The 19,196-nt window shown below is 47.4% G+C and overlaps 1 protein-coding gene across 3 annotated transcripts in view; it reads left to right on the forward strand.

The window, feature by feature from the left end:
- Positions 1–19,037, forward strand: part of PASD1 (PAS domain containing repressor 1) — a 53,250-nt gene extending 34,213 nt beyond the window's left edge. For 2 of the 3 annotated variants that reach the window (XM_075107068.1, XM_075107069.1), the window contains exons 11-22: positions 3,536–3,642; positions 6,365–6,512; positions 8,626–8,707; positions 10,618–10,741; positions 11,523–11,632; positions 12,112–12,198; positions 13,134–13,292; positions 13,839–14,042; positions 14,901–15,103; positions 15,871–15,963; positions 16,444–16,651; positions 17,935–19,037. In XM_075107068.1, coding sequence (XP_074963169.1) covers positions 3,536–3,642; positions 6,365–6,512; positions 8,626–8,707; positions 10,618–10,741; positions 11,523–11,632; positions 12,112–12,198; positions 13,134–13,292; positions 13,839–14,042; positions 14,901–15,103; positions 15,871–15,963; positions 16,444–16,651; positions 17,935–18,105 — 1,696 coding nt within the window. In that variant the 3' untranslated portion in view covers positions 18,106–19,037. The remainder of the gene's footprint in view (positions 1–3,535; positions 3,643–6,364; positions 6,513–8,625; positions 8,708–10,617; positions 10,742–11,522; positions 11,633–12,111; positions 12,199–13,133; positions 13,293–13,838; positions 14,043–14,900; positions 15,104–15,870; positions 15,964–16,443; positions 16,652–17,934) is intronic. The other variant, XM_075107070.1, reaches the window with a different exon arrangement.
- The last annotated feature ends 159 nt before the right edge of the window (positions 19,038–19,196 follow it).

Genomic DNA, 19,196 nt, shown 5'->3' on the forward strand with positions numbered 1-19,196 from the left:
AACCATATAAAACAGCGGGAAAAGGCTAGAAAAATGTCTAAGTTCACCAAGATATTAGGTCATTAAAACAGCAGTGTGGGTCCTGTTCCCTGTATTGGTTTAGCCCTTCTCTTTTCCAGCTACAGCTTCCAGGAATCTTTCTAAATATTTTACTCTGTCAATAAACTTTTGATTTTCACCTTGAGAAACCATGGCATTTATAAAAAGAAAAGAAAAAGCAGTGGATTCATTTATTTAATTGCAGATTTCTTTTTGACGATGCCATACGGTGGGCTAGGATTCAGCCTGGTGAATGAAACAGACTGGAACCACTTTACTAAGCTGATTAATATAGGATTCATTTTCTTCAAAAGAAGCTGGAGGTTTTTGTTCGCTCTTTTGCTTCTCTGTATTTGACATGTACGCATGAGCACATAGCAAAATCCTACCCTTTCCATTGCACCAAGCTGTACAAAGGTAGTCATTACTGGGAATAGAAGACTAGTAAATAAGGCTGTAGGAGAATAATATTTGGGAGGAAAAAACCCTAAATATCACCTGCACATTTAGAGCAAGAAAGAGAGAGAGCAAATATAAAGGAATAATAACTTGCATTCACATAATTATCAAGAGTGTACCTCACACATGATACCTTGAAGCATGGAGGAACTGACCCTGTAACAGCCCCAGGTTGATGCTGTGTGGTTTGGGACACTCGGCTTATTATTCAGGTTGTCGAGGTCTTGCTTGAGTGACTTTCGTAGACTTCAATTGACCTGCCCAGCAATGCACATTTTCAGAATCGAGTGATCAATGTTAAGATCTGTAAAAGAGCCCATAGCCCCTTATTTCCCTGTCTGACGAAGTGAGCTAGTTTTCCAAAAGGCTGTGTCTCAGCAGCTCCTGTGAATAAGGCGAGCAGGAGCTGCTTTGAAATCTGTCAAAGAGTCTTTTGATGAATCTGGGTTATGACTCAGAGAGGAATCTTTCAGCGCTGGGTGCTTGCAGCCGGTCCAGTCCCACTGATATCCCTAGTGAGGAACCCATTGTTACTGAGAGTAAATTAAGCTGATGCAGATGCTGAGGCAGAATTTGTGACAGCCCTGGATGCGAGCAGTGAGCCCAGACCCAGGAAGGAGTGCAGGATCGTAGGGGTCATCTCATTTAATCACCAATTCAAACCTCTCTCCAGCAGAGTCTGCAGGACGCTGTGAAATGTTGGTGGGTGTTTCGCTGTTTCTTGCTTATTTGTGTCAACTCACACCACCTGGCACTGAGGTGTGCCATCAGCAGGGGCAGAGGGTACCCAGAATGAGTTGGAATCAGGACCTTTGCTATTATGATGACAATATAAATTGGAGTAAAGATAGATAATGCAGAAAGCACTCCATAGCTCTGGATAAACATTAGAAAACTAGGAAAAAAAGATCTGTATTCTGGGTCTACATGTATGTGTAGAGGAAGAAAACCTGACAACTTTGATAATGATCTATTTCTCTTCTGCACTGTGGTCCTCTCCTTATTTCCCTTCATTTGTTAAAAGACTGGACTCAAAAGGGTCTCTGAAGACTGTCCATTTCTATATGCACCGCGAGTTGCAGGCCTCAAGGCTGCAACTTAAGCTAACAAGACTCTTTTAAATTGTTCCACAAGCAAGGCAGCTTCTTGTCAAATGGCAGATGAGGAGGATTTTGTGGTTGCTTTCTCATTTAAAGCATTCTGGTGAAAGTCAGGAATGCACAATACTTTCCCGATCAGCTTAAATGTTTATCTGATGTGCATCTGAAAGACATTATTGTTTTGAATATAAGCATGTCATTAAAGATAGGAGAGACACTCGTGTGTTCTGCCAAAAAGACAGCAAGAAGTACACTTTAATAAATACACATATTATTACCATTAATAGAAATCTGGGTCACATGAGGAAAAGCAACACAGTGCTCTATGTAAAGTTATTTGAATAAATAAGGCTGTATTGTGGTGGAGACCACTGTGTACTAAGTGCACTCTGTTTCAAGACACTTGCCATCAGGGAGCGTGGAGGACTGGCTCTTCCAGCCAACCCCTTGTGCTGGGACTCAGGAGCTCCTGCTGAGACCTTGATCCTCCTGGGGCTGCTGTTGAGCAGATCCCTGGCTGTCCTTCCTCTTCCCCTGTTTCCCATTTGGTGCCAAACTGCTCGTGGTTGTGGGGCAGAGGTTATAGATCTGTCTGGGCTCTCTTTAGTTGAATATTCTATTCCCACCATGTCTCTCAAGAGTACGAATGTGGAGCTGGGTAGCTCAGCCAGGACACGGGAACTTCCCATATTAATATCCAGAAGACTTAGGATCGATTCATCCAAAGCCAAATGTACTTGCACTTAAATAATTTTTGCTCATACACTTGGCCACTTTATGGCATTCACCTTCCTTAAGAGGGTCACTCCGCACACCAAGAGAAAGGCAGTGGGAGAGGCAGAGTTGATAGGCAGTGACACCTTCAGACCGCCCCGGTTTTGAAACGTTAACCGTTTTGCTAACACACCGCTGCTTTATTCCTGAGGAACACGCTGAACTTGGCAGCTGAGCCTCATGCTGTCAGCACATCCAGCAGCCAAAACAAATAGGTGGAGCCAAATTAGCACAAGTCCAACCTCACAAAGTATGTGCAGTGCTTGAATTGGTGCAAGCAGGAGTGTACTTGAGTGCTAGGGGACAGAAGGTGGCCTGCTGATCCAGGGAGCAGAGGCAAAAATAGTGTTTTTTCTCCTCACATTTCAATATTGTTTCCTAATCAGAAGGTAGCAGGCTCTGGTGAAGGCTGTGCATAACCTCAGTGTTGCTAGAACACCTGCTTAAAAAAAAATCTCATATTTTGCCCAGAAAATGTAAAATCTAGAATTAGCAGCAGAATAGTCAGGTAAGTCATTGCAGTGTGCCCATCTAAATACTTCAATTCCCTCTCTACCTGCCATAGAAATAACAGTCCTTAAAATCAGCCCCATGCCTATTCTTATCTTTACTACCAGCGTAGAAATATTTTTTTTGCTGGTTATAATTTCCTAAGCTTTTCCTTTCCCAAAGTATTTGGGAACAATTACTTTTTCTTTTACCCAAGCTGGTCCTGACACTCGTTGCAGCTTCCCACTTACTCTGTCTTCTGCAGTTACTACCCAGATGACACTTACATCCAACCTTCTGGATAATTTTACTCGAGCTCCAAGTTATTATGCACACAAACAGCCGTAGCGTTTCTCAAGCTATGTGTCTCACAAGCGTGCTTAATGAATTGAGTCACCTGCATACGTACATGCCTTTCTCTACACCCACATAATGAATAGGCTATGAAACAGTAAACACACACCTTTTCATTTTCTCAATTTTTACCTCTCCCTCGCTTTTTTTTTTTTTGCTTGTATATGAAAATACATTGTTGTGCATATGAAAATCCACTCCTCATTTCCCTGCCAAATGAACATACGAGATGGTTTTGGTTGCTTATATCGTAGTGTATCTGCCAGGATGCCGAAGTGTCAGGTTTTGTGCTCACTCTCTGCCCTTTGCTTCCCTCCTAGGGCTCCGCCTATTATAGGATATTTACCCTTTGAGGTTCTGGGAACGTCAGGGTATGATTACTACCACGCAGATGACCTGGAGCTCCTTGCTAGGTGCCATGAACACTGTAAGTTCCTCTCCCTCTGCAGCGCGTGCCTGTCTGAGCTCATTTGTCATTCATGCAAAACCTTTTGCTGTCGTCACAAAAGGCATCTTTATCTGGAGCACAAGGGAATTCTCTCTTCCCATGACAGACTGTCATAGCGGATGCTTACCTGGGAGGTTCAATCCCTGCAGAATTCACTCAGCTCAGGAACTCTGTGCAGGTTTCCCACATTGGCAGATACCCTGTTTGAGCACAGGTTGGCTGAGAGTCAAATGAGATTAATAGATGGGAAGTCAGAACTTTATACCCCCTGCCCCCAGTTTGTGAGGGCAGCCCCAAACCCTGGGTGTTTTGTTGATTGTCACGGTTCACGGGGTCTTGCTGTTCCCTGAGCTCCGGAGTCAGCCAGGAGGCTCAGCTCACCAAAATGCCTTCTGAAAGCAACATTTGGATTGCCTGCCTGTGCAATCAGATTTTGTGAAGGTCACTTAACTATTAGTCAAATGCTTCTGGAGATTCAGACTTTTTTTTAATATAAAAGTATTGAATACATATTCCCTGTGGGTGAAGATGGCTCATTTTTGGTCAACCAGAAAGTAAAGCAAAAAAGCAGAAAAGTCCAGATCAGGTTGATGTATGAACACCAGAGAATGTCCATGAAGTTCATCTTCATGCAAGGTGAAATACTGTGACCTGCAAGAGCGCAGGAGGATCCAGGTCAGAAGGAGCACTTAGCCCGAGTACGGCAGCAGTGCAGCCCGCTGCTGAAGCACCATGTCCTGTTGAAGGGCAAAAGGTGGCAGCAGGCATTGGTCTACTATTAATCAATGTGCTTTTCCTACCAGATGGGCATGTGAGATGTTTTATCCCTGAGACTGTATCTTTCCATTTTTTTACATGCACTTCAGACTGAGATACTGAGCTAGAATTAGGTCTGTCCTCCAGCTGGCTTGCCTTGCCAAGCACTGTAATGAAAAGGAACTGCACACTTTATAATAAGCATCTAGGTAATCAGATATTTTGCCAAGAAAACCTACTTATATGTTTCCTGTCGGGCAAGCTCTCTACCTGTTTGTGTCTCTGCTATCTCTGTTTGAGGGTGTTTTGTCAAAAGGAAACAAGGACACCACAAAGAGTGGAGAAAGGGGGATGCTGTAGCTGCTCTGAGATGCAGAGCAGCGCAATGCAGGGACACCAAGAAGCTCCAGAGCCCCACAGCGCACTGGAGCTAGACAAGCTGCTTCGTCTCTGAGTTGCAAACCACCCCCATCTCTACCACCTACCTTCTACCACGTAGACGTATAGGACATTGAAGGACCTAGGAGAGAATGGAGAAAATGGCTTCTTCTCTGAATGTCAAGTTTCCCCACTACACTCTCCCGCTGGCTTTTCTGTCCTGCTCAAGGCAAAGCGCTGGTACGAAACAGGCAGCAGGGAAGCGAGTCGCCCGGCTGAGCACCGAAGGAAGCTGTGAAAGGGGCCAGACACAAGTTGTGTCAAGTGCAGCAAGGGTGTAGATGGGACTATTAAAGGAATATTTTAATTGCTTTCAAGTACAGTACTTTTTAGTGCTGTCGCTTAAAAGACCAGACAGAAATGAGCTACTTAACCAAATTATTTTCTTTTGGTAATACGTGTGTGCGGTTTGACGTAGACGCTAACTGTATTGAGAGTGGGGTCTGTTCATTCTGCAGAGAATCTATTTAGTGATGTTCTACATCTCTGCTAGCCATGGATCCCCTCGAACATATTAAAAGAGTGTTTGCACAACACACCCGAAGGAAAGGATCTTTTAATCTTACTGTGCAGGGGGACAAAGTAAGTTGCTTCAGCAAATCTCTGCCAGGACTAGGAGCTGAGTGATCCCCAGCATAGCATGTTAGCCAGAAGACCTTCGCTACGTGCTTCATCTAAAGCCCATCACTGTTAATGGGATCGCTAAAGAAGTTAGTCCTGATATTTAACAAAATAGAGGTTTGCAGGTGAGTAAAAATACTTGGGTTAGTGTGGCTTGGTAAGTTCCTGTTTGTCAGGTTGACCGCTCTGGGCAGGCGTCTTGCCTGCTGTGAAGTGAAATGGGTTCGCTTAAACCACGTTTGTATTTTCCTTTGTATAATTATGGGTATTTTAAGTGAGCATGTTTCATTTTGCACTCCCAGCAGTCCAGGAACAATTAATGTGGTTATTTAATGTAGTTCCCCTCATTATGTTACAGTTGTATTACACCACTTGAGATTTTTCTGGACATACCCTGATAATACATACCGGGTCTGGTGTATTTAGGACATCTCTTGCAAGAAAACTCTCAGTTAAATTGCTGAAGCTCCACTATCTTATTGTTTTGTGCCATTATTAGGACCCTGACTTCAAGCCCCCAGTCTTTGAAATGCATTCTCATATATTTGTGAAAGGCCAATACTTTGTTTAATGTTATTTATGCTTATTTCAGAGGAATCCACAAATAGTTATAAGAAAACAGCTAGTTATATAGTTATGCCAATTATTAGTTCTAAGAAGAATCTCGGAATAGCGAAGTGTGCTTTCAGAAATCAGTAGCAGAAAAGAACACAACTAAAAGCTCAGTACGTGGCTGGGTATCATCTGTCGTGTTTATAAAGCCGCAAGAGCCACTTCAGTGCAGTAGCAGACTGCAAGAGGAGTACGGGACCAAGTGTTTCTTCTAATTGCTTTTGCACCATGAAGTTTCTGTTTGCTATAAATTGCCTTCTCTTTTGTTTAACAGTGATGCAGTTTGGAAAAGGGAAGTCCTGTTACTATCGGTTCCTGACCAAAGGCCAGCAGTGGATATGGCTGCAGACACACTACTACATCACCTACCACCAGTGGAATTCCAAACCCGAGTTCATCGTTTGCACGCACCTGGTAGTCAGGTAGGAGCAAGCCCCAGACACTTTACAACGTATGTCCCATGTGCTTATCCCTTATTTTTTTCTAGCTCTGTTTTGTGTTAGCCAAATATTTGCTTTGCATACTGACATTCTAAGATGGTATGTAATTCCATAAAACCATTACAACAGGGAACATGGGGAAAAGCATAATGTTTTCATTACTCTTTTTTTTTTTTTGCAACCGGGCCAAAGGCCTGGAAGCCACCGTGGGCCAAGTCTATCCGTGTGTTACATTCCCCTTTTATCCCTAGCGATGGCATGGCCATAGGAAGAATTAAAGCTGTTAGGAATCCGACAGCTTTACGGGCATGAATGGGATCATACACCTCCTACAAAACCTTTTGGTCAGAGCTTTAAATATGTATGACTTGAAGTTAGCTGCTGTCCTGCTAGCCGTATTCCTCACCTGAAATCCAGCCCAGGATCCCCCCCTAGTGGGAAGCTGCTTGTGCTTGGTTGCAAACCCATGCTGCAAGGCAGTGCGCGTGTGGGACGCTCTGTGATAGGCACCTTCTGGAAGGGAATCTGCTTGATCACCACTGTCGTCTCAGAAAAGACTGTGTTAAGACTGAGAATATATTTACTGAAGGGCTGGAAAAATAGTGACATACTGGTTTGCTCTATTAACTTGAGTAAACATATTGCTCACTGCGGATTTCTTTACTGCCAGGAATCAATTTGAGTTTTTTTCTGGTCCCCCTTTTCCATGTCAGACATCTGGAAGAACAAACACTAGTAAACTGGGGTATTCTGAAATACAGACTGAGAATCCCTTACACCTCTAAACAGGTGTAAGTGGTTAGAGCGGTGTGTGCTGATATAAAGTACATGCCAAGTGTTACTGTAAGCAAATGCTAGACAGAGGGATTGCTTCTGAGTTGTGTTGCTTCTGCCATCCTTCAGGGAATTCAGCTTCACTTTAAGCTCTGACTTTGTTGTGCATGAATTTATTTCTTCTTTCTGCTTCCAGTGCCTCTTAAATATAGTGATACAGTCCTAAATAGATTTTGAAATTCAGTTCTGTCTCATATAGTTAAGGTTTATAATATATTATTGAAACACACAAGTTAAAACATGATTTCAGGAAAATTCATTGCCTGCAATGGTGTGAGTTCAGTTCAGCAACTTCTCTTGCCTCCCACAAAGGTTATGGCCCGTTAACATTTCAGCACCCTCAATTCTGGCACCTTTCAGTGCCCACGATCCACAAGCACTCAGAGAGTCTTTAAAACATCCTCTCCAATTTATCCCAATGGTAAATCATGTGGCATTGTTTACTGTAAATATTTTATTATTTAAGAGAAAAAATAGTAAGGAAAGCAAATACACACTTTTAGAGGCACATTCCTGGGGATTCCCGCACCCCGCAGCCGACGCCTGGGCAGCCGTCGGTTTGTATTCAGAGCATCCGCCGGAGTGAGGGACGTTAGCGCTGATGTAGCACGCTGCACGGCGCCGCGCACCCGCAAAAGAGGGGACCCGACCTCCTGCTCCTCAGGGCACTGGCTTAGGTCTCACTGAGCTGCCATACAACATGCAAAAAATTGACTCTTGATCATCAGCAGGCTAGAAAAGGAATGTACATTTGCTCTGGCAGTTTACCTGCACAGAAGCTGTAGGAGCATTCTTCTGCCTGATTATGGAAAATGGGAATCTCCTTTCTTCGGAAAATTGTACTGAGGACAAAGGCACCCATTGTGTCTTCAATAACCAAGTGTACTTTGCTTTTAGATTAGTTTTGCTTGAAGGTATCCAGGGCCAAAATTTTCAAAGGAGTATCTTCGTTTTTGCTTGGAATGATTAGTGCAATTAATCATATAGGCTCTGCAGTCCTGGCTGCAGTGGGAATGGGACACTGCCCGGTTGTTTCTAATCTGTGGATATTCAGCATATGCAGTTATTCACAGATTTCAAGGCTGTATGATGATGTTCCTCTAAGAACCTTGTATACGAGAGAGTGTGTGTGTGTGTGTATGCGCGCACGCTGTGCAAAGCTTGTGACTCAACAGGAAAAGTCCGTAGTGACCTGTATGGTAGGATAGTTATCATAGAGTAAACAATATCCAGACTGAAAACCTGGATTTTTTTTTTTCAGTTATGCGGAAGTTCGAGCTGAAAGAAGGCGAGATCTTGGCCTTGAAGAGTCGTCAATTGAACTGGCTTCCTCTTCTCTAAAGGTACCATGTCCCTTCACAGCTGAATGAGTAGGTGCTTAAGCCAAACTGTGTGATTGCTTACTGATCTTAGGAAAATATCTGTTCTTTCTTCTCCTTTTCCTTTACTCCCATCTCCTTCAAAACCTTCATTTGGGTTATGACTCAGGCAGACAAGAAGCCTTCCACTGCATGGCTCTAAACCACCCATCTTGGTTCAGGCATGTAACTGTGAATTCAGCAGCTGCATTGCTGTTCTGCTATTCATTATCTTTCTGAGACTGTTACACAAACAATAGGTTAAACCACCTCAGTTCAGAAGCAGAAAAGCAGAGCTGGAGCTGGAGGCTAGATTACTGTACCTGTCACCGTTTGTAAGGCGCAGAGGATCTGAGCACAGGGCAGTGCCATATGGTACCTCTTTTGTTAATGCCAACTCGTCACTGATACTCAGACAAAGATTGGAAGTGAAGGGAAAACACTTATTCCGGATTTCAGCTCTGTTTACACCATTGGGCAGGATTGCATCAAGTGTCAGATTGTGACCAGAGCAATAATTTCCATGGCTTGAATCAGTCTGGCATTCCAACACACCTGCCCAATTAACAAGGTCATTTTAATTACTTTTAAGTTCTTCCTCTCAGTAGTTTACAGATAAGATCAGTAATCAAAGTAATTTCAAGTGGATTGTGTGTAATTATCATTCCATTAGCCTCATTGCTCTTCAGACATTATTTTATACAAGCCGTTTATGGGGTGTATAGAGGAAGCTGTCCCAGAGACCTTTTGCACTTGAGCAAGGACTGTTCTTGCAAACAGCTGCTTCTCTGTCACCACAGCACACTCTGTGTCTTTTTCCCCTCTCCATGTGAAAGCTGAGATATTTTTCTGCAGACTTTAAGCTGCCTCTGTAGATGTAAGGCAGCTGGAGGAGAGGCAGAGCAATCACTCCCATTGCTTGATCTCCTGGAGGGGAGCGGGAAGCTGGGGAGCCCCCTGGGAAGCATGGGGATGGTGGTGCCACAGCCAGTGTGGTCACCCACGTCTTGTAGGTGAAACAGTCTCCTACTGCCCAACAGTTATGGGCTGTTTGCCACAAACCATGTGCCAGGTGGCATCTGTCATTTTGGTGTGACAGATCCAAAGCCGTTAATGTTCCCCAGCGTAGGCTGTTCCCCTCTGCAGATGTGCAGCCAGGCTCCTGCCTAAAGCAGCCTGCCAGGAGCGACAGCTCCCCAGGGAGCGAGCGGCGAGCAGGGTTGCAGCTCTCAGCACTGCCGGTACCTGTCCCCAGCAGGAGCCATTTGCTGTAGGTTCTCCTAGAGCTGCAGCTGATGCCCCTGTGCCACTGGTCCCTGCCCCTTCCCAGCCATCTCTCCATCGCTGCAATGAACCATTCCCCAGCCAGCCCCTCCTGCCACCTTCGTTCCCTACCTCTGCCACTCTACCACTCCCCAGTGTGCCTCGGCCAACGAACTGTGACATCCCTGAAGAAATCAGGCAGAAGGAAGCCAATTATAAAAGCATATTTCCACTTGCACACAGCTCCGCGGGCAGGAGGGTGGCACGCCAGAGCGCGGGGCAGAGGCAGCAATCCCCACAGCGTTTGCCTGATGTGCAGGGCACCCTTTTCACTGCCACTTGCTGCTATCAGATGGGTGTCCTGGGACAGAAATCACGCAAAATCCGGGGGTGCCTGGGGTGTGATACTGAGGGTCCTGTCTGCATGGAGATACCTGAAGGCATTAGGCTGAACATTGAGGGGCTGCCCAAATACTGCACTGGCTTTGGTGGTGTGGTGCTGCAGTGCTGGCCTTCTACACACCTAGTCTATTATTTTTTCTCTGCAAACAAGGAGTCAGTGAGGTGGAGGCCCCCTCTAGCGCTCTCCTCTCCTGCTGATGGTCTTGCCGCTTGTGCTTTGCTCCCCGCAGAGCCACAGCAGCTACCTGGACGTGGGGCAGTGCGGCAGCAGCCAGGATGCCAGCCGGGAGGGAGTGTCACTGTCGTCCCACAGCTCCCGTCGCTCCTCGCACACTGCCCTCTCCGACTCTGCATGTAGGTGCCAGCGCGGCCGGGGCAGCCCAGCGCGGGACGAGGAAGGGGCTGGAGGGCAGAGCGGCCTCCGGAATACCCGGGTTCGGCTGGGAGTGACCGAGTCAGGGTGGGAAACGGGTGCTCAGCACTGGGACTGACGTGCTGTGCTGTAACAAGTTATGGTATGGCAACAGAGCCACAGCCATGGGCTGCCTCCTCCCTCTTAGCCCACTGCCAAGGTGAGAGCAGCTTTCCCTCCGTTTGCTACCACCTAAGGGTTGTGGTTGTTTGCTGTGGCTCAGGGGACAGGAGGTGACTCGCTAAGCTGAAGCAATGTGACCGAGCCCCGAACCTCACGGACAAAACTTTTATGATGGGGTAGTTTGGTCCCTGATGATAAACCGCTGCAGAAGGAGGGCAGAAGGCTGCCTGCCTTGCTGGCAGTTTCATGCATCTCCCACGAGTGTCCCCCCTGCCCCGGGGGCAGTAGTGAGGTGACCGCGGTGCCTATGTGGGGCCTTGGGTAGGAGCTGACTCGGGGCTTTTCTTGAAATACTTGCCAGGGGAGAGTGGGAAAGCTCATCTGGAGACACCCATGGAGGGAAGGCTGAAACATCGGGGGCATTAGCATCAGAAGGGAACCCGCGAGTCAGGCAGAGAGCCAGAGAGACCACAGGGGGGCAGTTTGGGGACCCAGTTTGCAGCGTTTGGGTCACTGCTCATCTGTGTACACGGAGTTCAGGTTTGCCCAGGGTACCCAAGCACAGGTCTGCCATTTCACAGTAAACTGTCTCTTTTCCAGCTACGTCATCCACGCGGCACACGGACACCAGCACACCCACCCGGCCGTCGGTGCCGGGGGGGCAGGCAGAGAAGGCAGCCCTACGGCTGGCATCAGCTGGAAGCACTCAGGTCAGTGGTTCCTGCGAGCAAAAGCCTTTCTGATGCCGTAAAGAAATGAGCTCGGCAAACCTTGATCACACCCTCAGCAAGGCTGGATCCCCACTGCTGAGTGTGCTGAGCCTGAGCATGGGATTTCCTGGGGCTGTGGGGAATGCTGCTGGCCAGCTGAGCCGGTGGAGAGCTGCTAGAGGCTGCCTTCTTTTGGGGTTCAGTTTGCTCTTCCAGGCCAAACACCTTCTCACACCACAAGCCTGGTTTTCTTGGGGTTTGTACACATGAAATGACCTTTATCCAAAAATGGATACTGGCATCAAGGATTTGCAGTTAGCCAGGGGCATGCAGGAGCTCAAATTCTCCCTTCAGACTCATCCTCAGATCTCCACGTGGAGTTGCCGTGTACTTATTCATCACCAGTATGAGCTGGTATCTCACCAACTCGGCACTAGAGGTGCTATGGACCTACAGTAAGGCAAAGTTTTAATTTCTAGGCCATAGCAACTCCTCACGCCCCTGGTGAACACCTCCCTCAGCATCCCGCGGCTCAGCCGGCAGTCCCCTCTCAGCACGCTGTGATGGTACGTGGTTTATTTCTGTTAAACGCACTGGTATGGCCAGTCAGCAGGGCAGACTCGGTGGCTCCGGTTCACTGCTCTCACCTCCTTCCTGGCTGGTCCCAGTGTGGCAGCAAAGTTTCAGTGCCTTTTTTGTTGCTGTTACTGAGATTTACCTGCAACCAAATTACTGCAACCACTTATTTCAGCGAGGAGACAGAGCATGTAGGACACCCAAGGAAACAGCTTAATAGAAGAAGGTTTACGTTTGTCAAAACCATTGGGGGCTGCTGAAGGCTCATCTCTGAATTGCTGGCAGCTAATGGCAGGCTGATACGGTGCTGAAGAGTTTTATTCGCCTGGTAGAAGTGGATGTCATGGAGGGTTTGAGTTAGGCCAGAAAAAGAAAAAAAAAAGGCAAGAAAAATGTGGGAGTCATAAACCATAACCATGAGGCCTGTGTAGTAAACGTTCAGACTATCATACGAGGATTGGAGGTGGCAAACGTAGGTGTGAAGGATGTTCCCAGGGTGGGATTGCAACCCAGCTCAGGCCTGGCATTTGGCAAATATGATCAGCAGCACAACTGAAAACCCAGCCTGGAGGTGTGGCAAGGGTTAGCACACAGTGTCTGCCACAAAGCACAAGTGGTCCGAAATCAGCAGGGTGTCACACTAAAGGGACAGGGGAGTCCCATGCCCAGACACTACACCTGCACAGAAATTGAACAGACGAAGATCTGGAGTGAAGCATTGAGTATGGGCCAGTTGTGCTGCTGCTCTGGAAGTACAGTCGTACTTTGGTTAAATATGCAATTGCCATTTTTTGTCAGCATCACATTTTCTATGGCAAAAGCTGAAAAGCAGTCATTTTTCTGAAGGCAGCTCCATACTCATTCACTATGAATGTGAGTAGCAGGACTGGTCCTACCCAGTGATCTTGTTCTCTATTCCCCACAGCCGGTGTACCATTTCCCGACCCAGCTGGGGATGATGCATCAGCTGAAAGAGCAGCTGGAGGAGAGGACACGCATACTGCAAGCTGACATCAAGACGCAGCAAGAAGAGCTCCATGTCATCAAGGAGCAGCTCCAGCTAGTGCAGGACTCCAACCTGCAGGTACCCACTGCACCAGTGTTCCCAAACCCACAAAACATTTGCTTTTCCTTTGAGCACGTAGATCAGTAATGAAATTGTCAGTGGCAAAAGCATTTAGAAGCGAGTTGTGGATAAATTGGTAGATTGGTCTCAGATGTGGGAGTAGTGTCTCCTGAGACATGAGTGGTGTCAGTATCTGCTTAAGTATTGAATCAGTAATTTGCATTATTTAGAAAAAAACAATCCCAAGCCAATCCGAAGTCCCCCTGCACATAAAGCTTGGTGGTTCAGTGGCTGGTTAGTGCTGCTGGATCCCCAGTGCCATCCCTGCAAAATGCAACAAGCGTAATGGAGCTGGAATGGTCGCGGCTCTGAATAAATATTTGGGCACAGGCTAACATTTGGTTTTCTATTATTCATGGTTCACTTTGCCCCTGGATTTAGAGATGTTGCCACTATAGTGTTACATATGCTGATAGAGGCAGCCTGGGAGCTGGAGACAGTATCACCCAGGCAGTACAACCACGGTATGAGCTGCGACAACTCATGTGTCTCCTTTATTCAAAGATGCTGATGCAGCAGCCGATCCCTGTCGTCTTTAACAATGTGCAGCACCTGAGCCCCAGGAGGCCGCCGGCACCGGGAACGCCCAGGCAGACCACAGCCAAGAAGTCACAACAGCAAGGCCTTACGGGGATGAAGCACTACTGCGGCACCCACCTACCCTCACCGCGCCCATTCCTCAGGGACCCCTGCGGCACGGCCGCACAGGTTGCTGGCTGCTTCTTTGTCTTCATCATCCCCTTTCCCAGCTTTTTAAATACTTGTCTGCCGTATCTCCCCACCCCGTGGTCCTGCACATCTCCTCTGCTGGTTTTACTCCATAGCTGGCATTACAAAATCAGTATCGAGAGTCAGTTGCAAATGCTGTCATCCAACTATAAAAACTAAAAGCCAGGTAGGCTAAAAGCACCAAACCCTGGAGACCACTGGAGCCACCCTGGTGACCGGGGAGGAACTGAGTGGGAGGTCTGGGCTCTCGTTCGCTTCTGTTTGCGACGGGAACATGATGTTTGCTCATAGCCAGCAAGAGTTGTGACTTTGTAACGTGGGGAGGTAGGCATAATTTTAAAAGATTAATTGTCTTCTGCCTGAGAAGTCTTGGAAGGCAGCTTTGAAAAACAAGTTCATCATCACGACACCTAAATCCACTATGTAGATGTTCACATCTCCTTGGGAAAGAATTGAGGTGTCCAAAAGCAAAAACCACCAAAACTACTGCTTTAAAGGACAGCTGAGATTCTTTCCTTGGGGACTTCATTTTTACACTCCTCCTCCTCTTGTAAGCTGGTCTCTTCTCTCTTGAGCCTTGCGTGCTCTTACCCTTGTACTCTGATTTCTCAGAGACCATCTGCTCCCACCGCTGGGGATCCCAGCACCTGCCATGCAGGGGCAATAAATGCAAACAAGACGGTCATCCTGAGTAGATATACTGTTCCTACTGCTGTGTCCAGGGAGAATAGCCCGCTGTTCCTTCTCCTTTTCCCATCTGCATACTGGAAGCAATTATTTTAGCCCTCTATTAGGGAGCTTTAAAAACTTATGCGGGTATCTCTGTCTTCATTTCAGGTACAGCAGCAGCAGCAGCACCTAATGAGAGGAAACCAAGCCCAGCAAACGTGTGTGCCGGGGCAGATGAGCATTTCAGTGCCCCTCTACAACAACCCCGTGGTGTTTTCGCAAACACATCCCATCACAGTGGCTGCACAGGTGCCAGCTGACAGCAGCGAAAGGCAACCGCAGTCCGACTACAGCCAGGACAGGAGCCTCCGGTACAAACGCAGCCCTGCTGGGACCGGCCTGATGGCGGTGGTAGAAAATAGCAATACCTGGGTGGCGGGGAAGGCAGGCACAGCAGGGCTCGGCGGGGTGATGGTCTCTGGGTGCCAGAGCAAGGGCTAGGGATGTTCCCTCCTGCAGAGAGCTGGGTTAGTGGAGAGCCCGGTGTGCGTGCAAGCAGGGTGCTGTGCACACCATGCCCCTCAGGGACCTGAAATACTTTTCTCTCCATATTTCCATAAATTGTCCATATAGTTCAGTAACCTTTGAACATCTGCTGCTGTCAGAGGGACTGAACAGGAAAAACTGGCAGGGACAGCCTTTCCCAAAACTGTGTCTGCTTGCTCTGGAGCTCCCGAGTGTCTTTCTCCAGATAGGACAAGTGCCCTGGCAAAACCATTTTTCTTTTATACAACACTGGAAACGTATAAAACATCTATAACTGCCCCAAATTATTCAACCACCTTTCAGGGAGGTATCTTCAGCTGTTTTGAAATACTGTGTAAGGAAACAAGATAAACCCTAGAGATCTTACCATCTATAAAACATATTTCTTATATAAAAGCATTTCCAAGTTTCAGCTCACCTCTGCAAGTGCATGAGACAAGGTGATAATAAGCATCCTATTTCATTAGCTTTTTTCAGGGTGATGGTCTGCGTGCTTTCAGGGAGGATTTTCAGCGATATGCTTTTAGAGACTGCCAGTCAGGAGTCCGGGCCTCTCCCTTCCCTGACCACCCTCTGTTTTTCTCCACCGCAGGATGCTGTTGGATCAGTCTATCCAAGCCATGATGCCCGCCACCAACGGCAGTGGCCAGTCCACGCAGAGCAGTGCCAGCAGGCAGCAAGGAAAGTGAGTCTTGGCTGGCCCTTGTTTTCATGCAGTGTTTTATCAGGGCACTTTATGGTGCTGAAAATTACTTTGAAAAACTTGTATATGATCATGCAAACTCAGTCAGTCTCAGTCTTAAAAGAAACAAAAGCTCAGGTGGTTAGGAGAAAAAGTAATGAGAATATTTTTTAATTACAAAGAACTGTGTGATACCTAAAATGCTTTGGAAAAAAATTGTTTTAACCGTTTCCTGGATTTGTAAAGCTTAAAATCCCTAATCAAGTCATGGAGGAGATGTACAGCCTTAAAACCTTAGTCAGCTGCAGTTCCAGTCCATGCTTGATGGGGAGGCATAAGCCTGGGGCCTGCCTTCAGCAGGCTCTGCGTGGTTTGACAGACCCTGCTCCTGTCCGATTCCTGCAGCGCTTGGGCTCCCCAGGGCCTGCTCCTGTGGTGGGTCTGGGTTTGGGTTCTCACATCTTATTTTCCTCCTCGTGACAGATTCGTTGCAGAGCAGCAGATCTTGCCTCCCCCAATACAGATGCAACCGGTTACCTGTAGCACCATCCGACCTCCAGCCCCATCGCCCGTTTTCTCCCCATCTCTGATGATCCCACACACCAGCTTCCCATCCCACCAGGCGAACACACCGGTTCATCTCCACCAGTGGCCACAGCAACAGGTTCAGCAGCACCGTCTCTACCTTCAGGTAATGGAGCTAGAACAGGTTTGCGAGGATGCACAAAGATGGCTTTGGGGTTGTGTTGGGTTTTTTGGCTAATCAAACCTGGTCAGTGCACACGCATGTCCTCCATGCCCATTGTATCTGCACGTACCCAAGTGCTCAGCCTTTCTAGGCTGGCTCTGCACCGGTTCAAGGCCATATTTTCTAACAAACTCAGTTATCACTTAGTGTCCAGAAGATATACCCAGTCTTCAAACGCAGCTTGTTGTCCAGAGGAACTCTGGTACAAATCTTGCTGTTGATGTGAAACATGATAAGGGATAAGCTCTTTTGAAAACATGCCTCCTGCTGTTATATCTCAGCACAGCAAGGTTTTTTGTCAGCTGCCGTCACTGCTTTCTTTTAATAAAAGATTGTGTTTCACAACACAAATCTCTGGAGAAGGTCATTTTGGTTTTTCAAAGCACAGCTATATTAGTGCATGCCAAACCAGTGACACTGCCAAGGAGAGGGGTTGTTGAAACTAATAATTGTTTAGTAATGCACTCTCCAAGGCTTGCCTCCTTGGCAGGAGTGAGTTACGGTCCTCCAGGCAACGATGGTCGAAAACAAAGCAGGAGGAGTAGGTACAGCTGAAAGTAGCCATGCAGCAGGACTGGATTTAGAGCAAGGAATGCATTGTTGTTGTCAGCAAATGTGGGCGTGAGCTGACAGTACACGAGCACAGTACCCCACTTTGGGTACGTGTGCTCATGGACTGCACTGAAGTCCTGAGGACTAGCCATATGGACAGCAAAATGATGATGCTGGGGGAGATTAATAGCTCCAGAGCAACAGAAAACCAGGCTTTGGTGCCACAGTGCCTTTAACTGGGGGTGAACCAGCAAGTCCAGGCCTTTGGGATACCAGCCATGGGGTGGTACATGGACATGGTCACTCTATGGCCTCTTAATTGGTTGCCTGAAGGTCCTTCCCATGGAAAATGGAAGTTGCATGTCCTGCAGATTTTACATCACATCCAAGGAGCTTTTGAAGGTCTCCATTCCTGCTGGGCTCCCTGTGGGACTGATAGGACAGATGGGGCCTGCTTCCCCTCCATACTCGCCAGGCATTGCTAGTTGTGATGATGGTAGCACCAGCATCCCAAGCCACTTGGCCACAACTTGTATCCTCAATGGGTGGAGGTTACCTGTAGGACTTGGTGCTCACGCTCCTGGGTATGAGCCTCAGCACCAGCCCTGCATCAAGAGAGGGAGCTGATGGGTGTTAGGGCAGGTCTGACTTGTTGGATTTGTGTCTCCCAACAGATGCAAGGTCCTGAGCCGGTGCCTGGGGGTCCGACACAGCGCATTTTCCAGCCCCCCAACACCTCGCAGCAGAACCCCCTGAGCTACTTCCTCCACCCGCAGCAGCAGAGCCGCCATGCACAGGGCCAGGCCTGCAACCTGCCAGACCTGCCCGAGATGCAGCTGCCCTGAACGCCGGGTCCGGGAGGCAGGGACCACCATGGCTGCAGCTGCTCGGCGCCCTGGGCGCATGCGGAGGGGAGGACGACGCCGTCAGAGCACGGGACGGGTGAGGTCGGGCCCCACGGGGGAGGTGGTGGCTGGAGGGACGGTCCCCGCTGGGGACAGACGGCTCCGGGGCACCTTGTTGGTTGGGATTTCCACGCGGCCGGTCCGTGATGCTGCTCCAGCAGCCGTGCGTGCTCTTGCCCAGCACAGCAGTGCAACTGGGAGGCGATGGCTTTCTGGCTGCAGGGCGGTTATTTATCAGGTCGCCACGAACATTGCTTTGCAATGGAGAAAACCCTTTTCCATTCAGGACTTCAATGCTGAAAGTCACTGTGAATTTAGCCGAGCGTTTGGAGCACATACAGAGACTGTACCGGTCCGCAGGGCGCCGTTGCATTACCATGTACATAACTTCTTTCACTGTAGTAGGTCCCTTGTGGATTTTTTTTTCCTTTTTTCTATACCTCAGTCCCGCAACTTTTTGTTTTCCAGGAGATCGGATAATGCTGCTAATTTACATAACACCACTTTTGCCTGAATTTCTTACTGTTGTTATACCAGCTCACATCGCAGCTAAGATATTTGTCATATTTTATTTTGGTTAACAAGTGCAGATAAATTTATATGATTTTTACTCCCTGTAACCAAATATTTTTTAGGTTACAAAGAATCGTTACTCATTCTTTTTTTGATTGTTTTGTTTCAAGTGATGTAGTTGTATATGTTCCTATACATGAAGACAAACAAACAAGCATAGAACAGCATATGACGGCAAACTTTGTGGTTTTGCTGGGTCATGTTTCAATTTGGTGAACCTGATACGTATGGTCACAATGACACAAGTGTTGTTACAAGCCCATAGGGTCAGCAATAAATTGTATTTTTGTAAATTGTCACTTTTTAACTCTAAGTTTATATTTATGAATTGAGAAAACAGTTTATTCCTCAGTGGGTGTATAATTAAGTGTCCCTGCTGTTTGTGTCTTTCCAAAGGAAAAATGAAAATGTACATTTTTGAGGCATTAGTAGCTGAGGACTAACTTTGGGCACTGTTA

The sequence above is a fragment of the Phalacrocorax aristotelis genome, chromosome 11 (assembly GCF_949628215.1).
Source record: "Phalacrocorax aristotelis chromosome 11, bGulAri2.1, whole genome shotgun sequence".
Taxonomy (NCBI): Eukaryota; Metazoa; Chordata; class Aves; order Suliformes; family Phalacrocoracidae; genus Phalacrocorax; species Phalacrocorax aristotelis.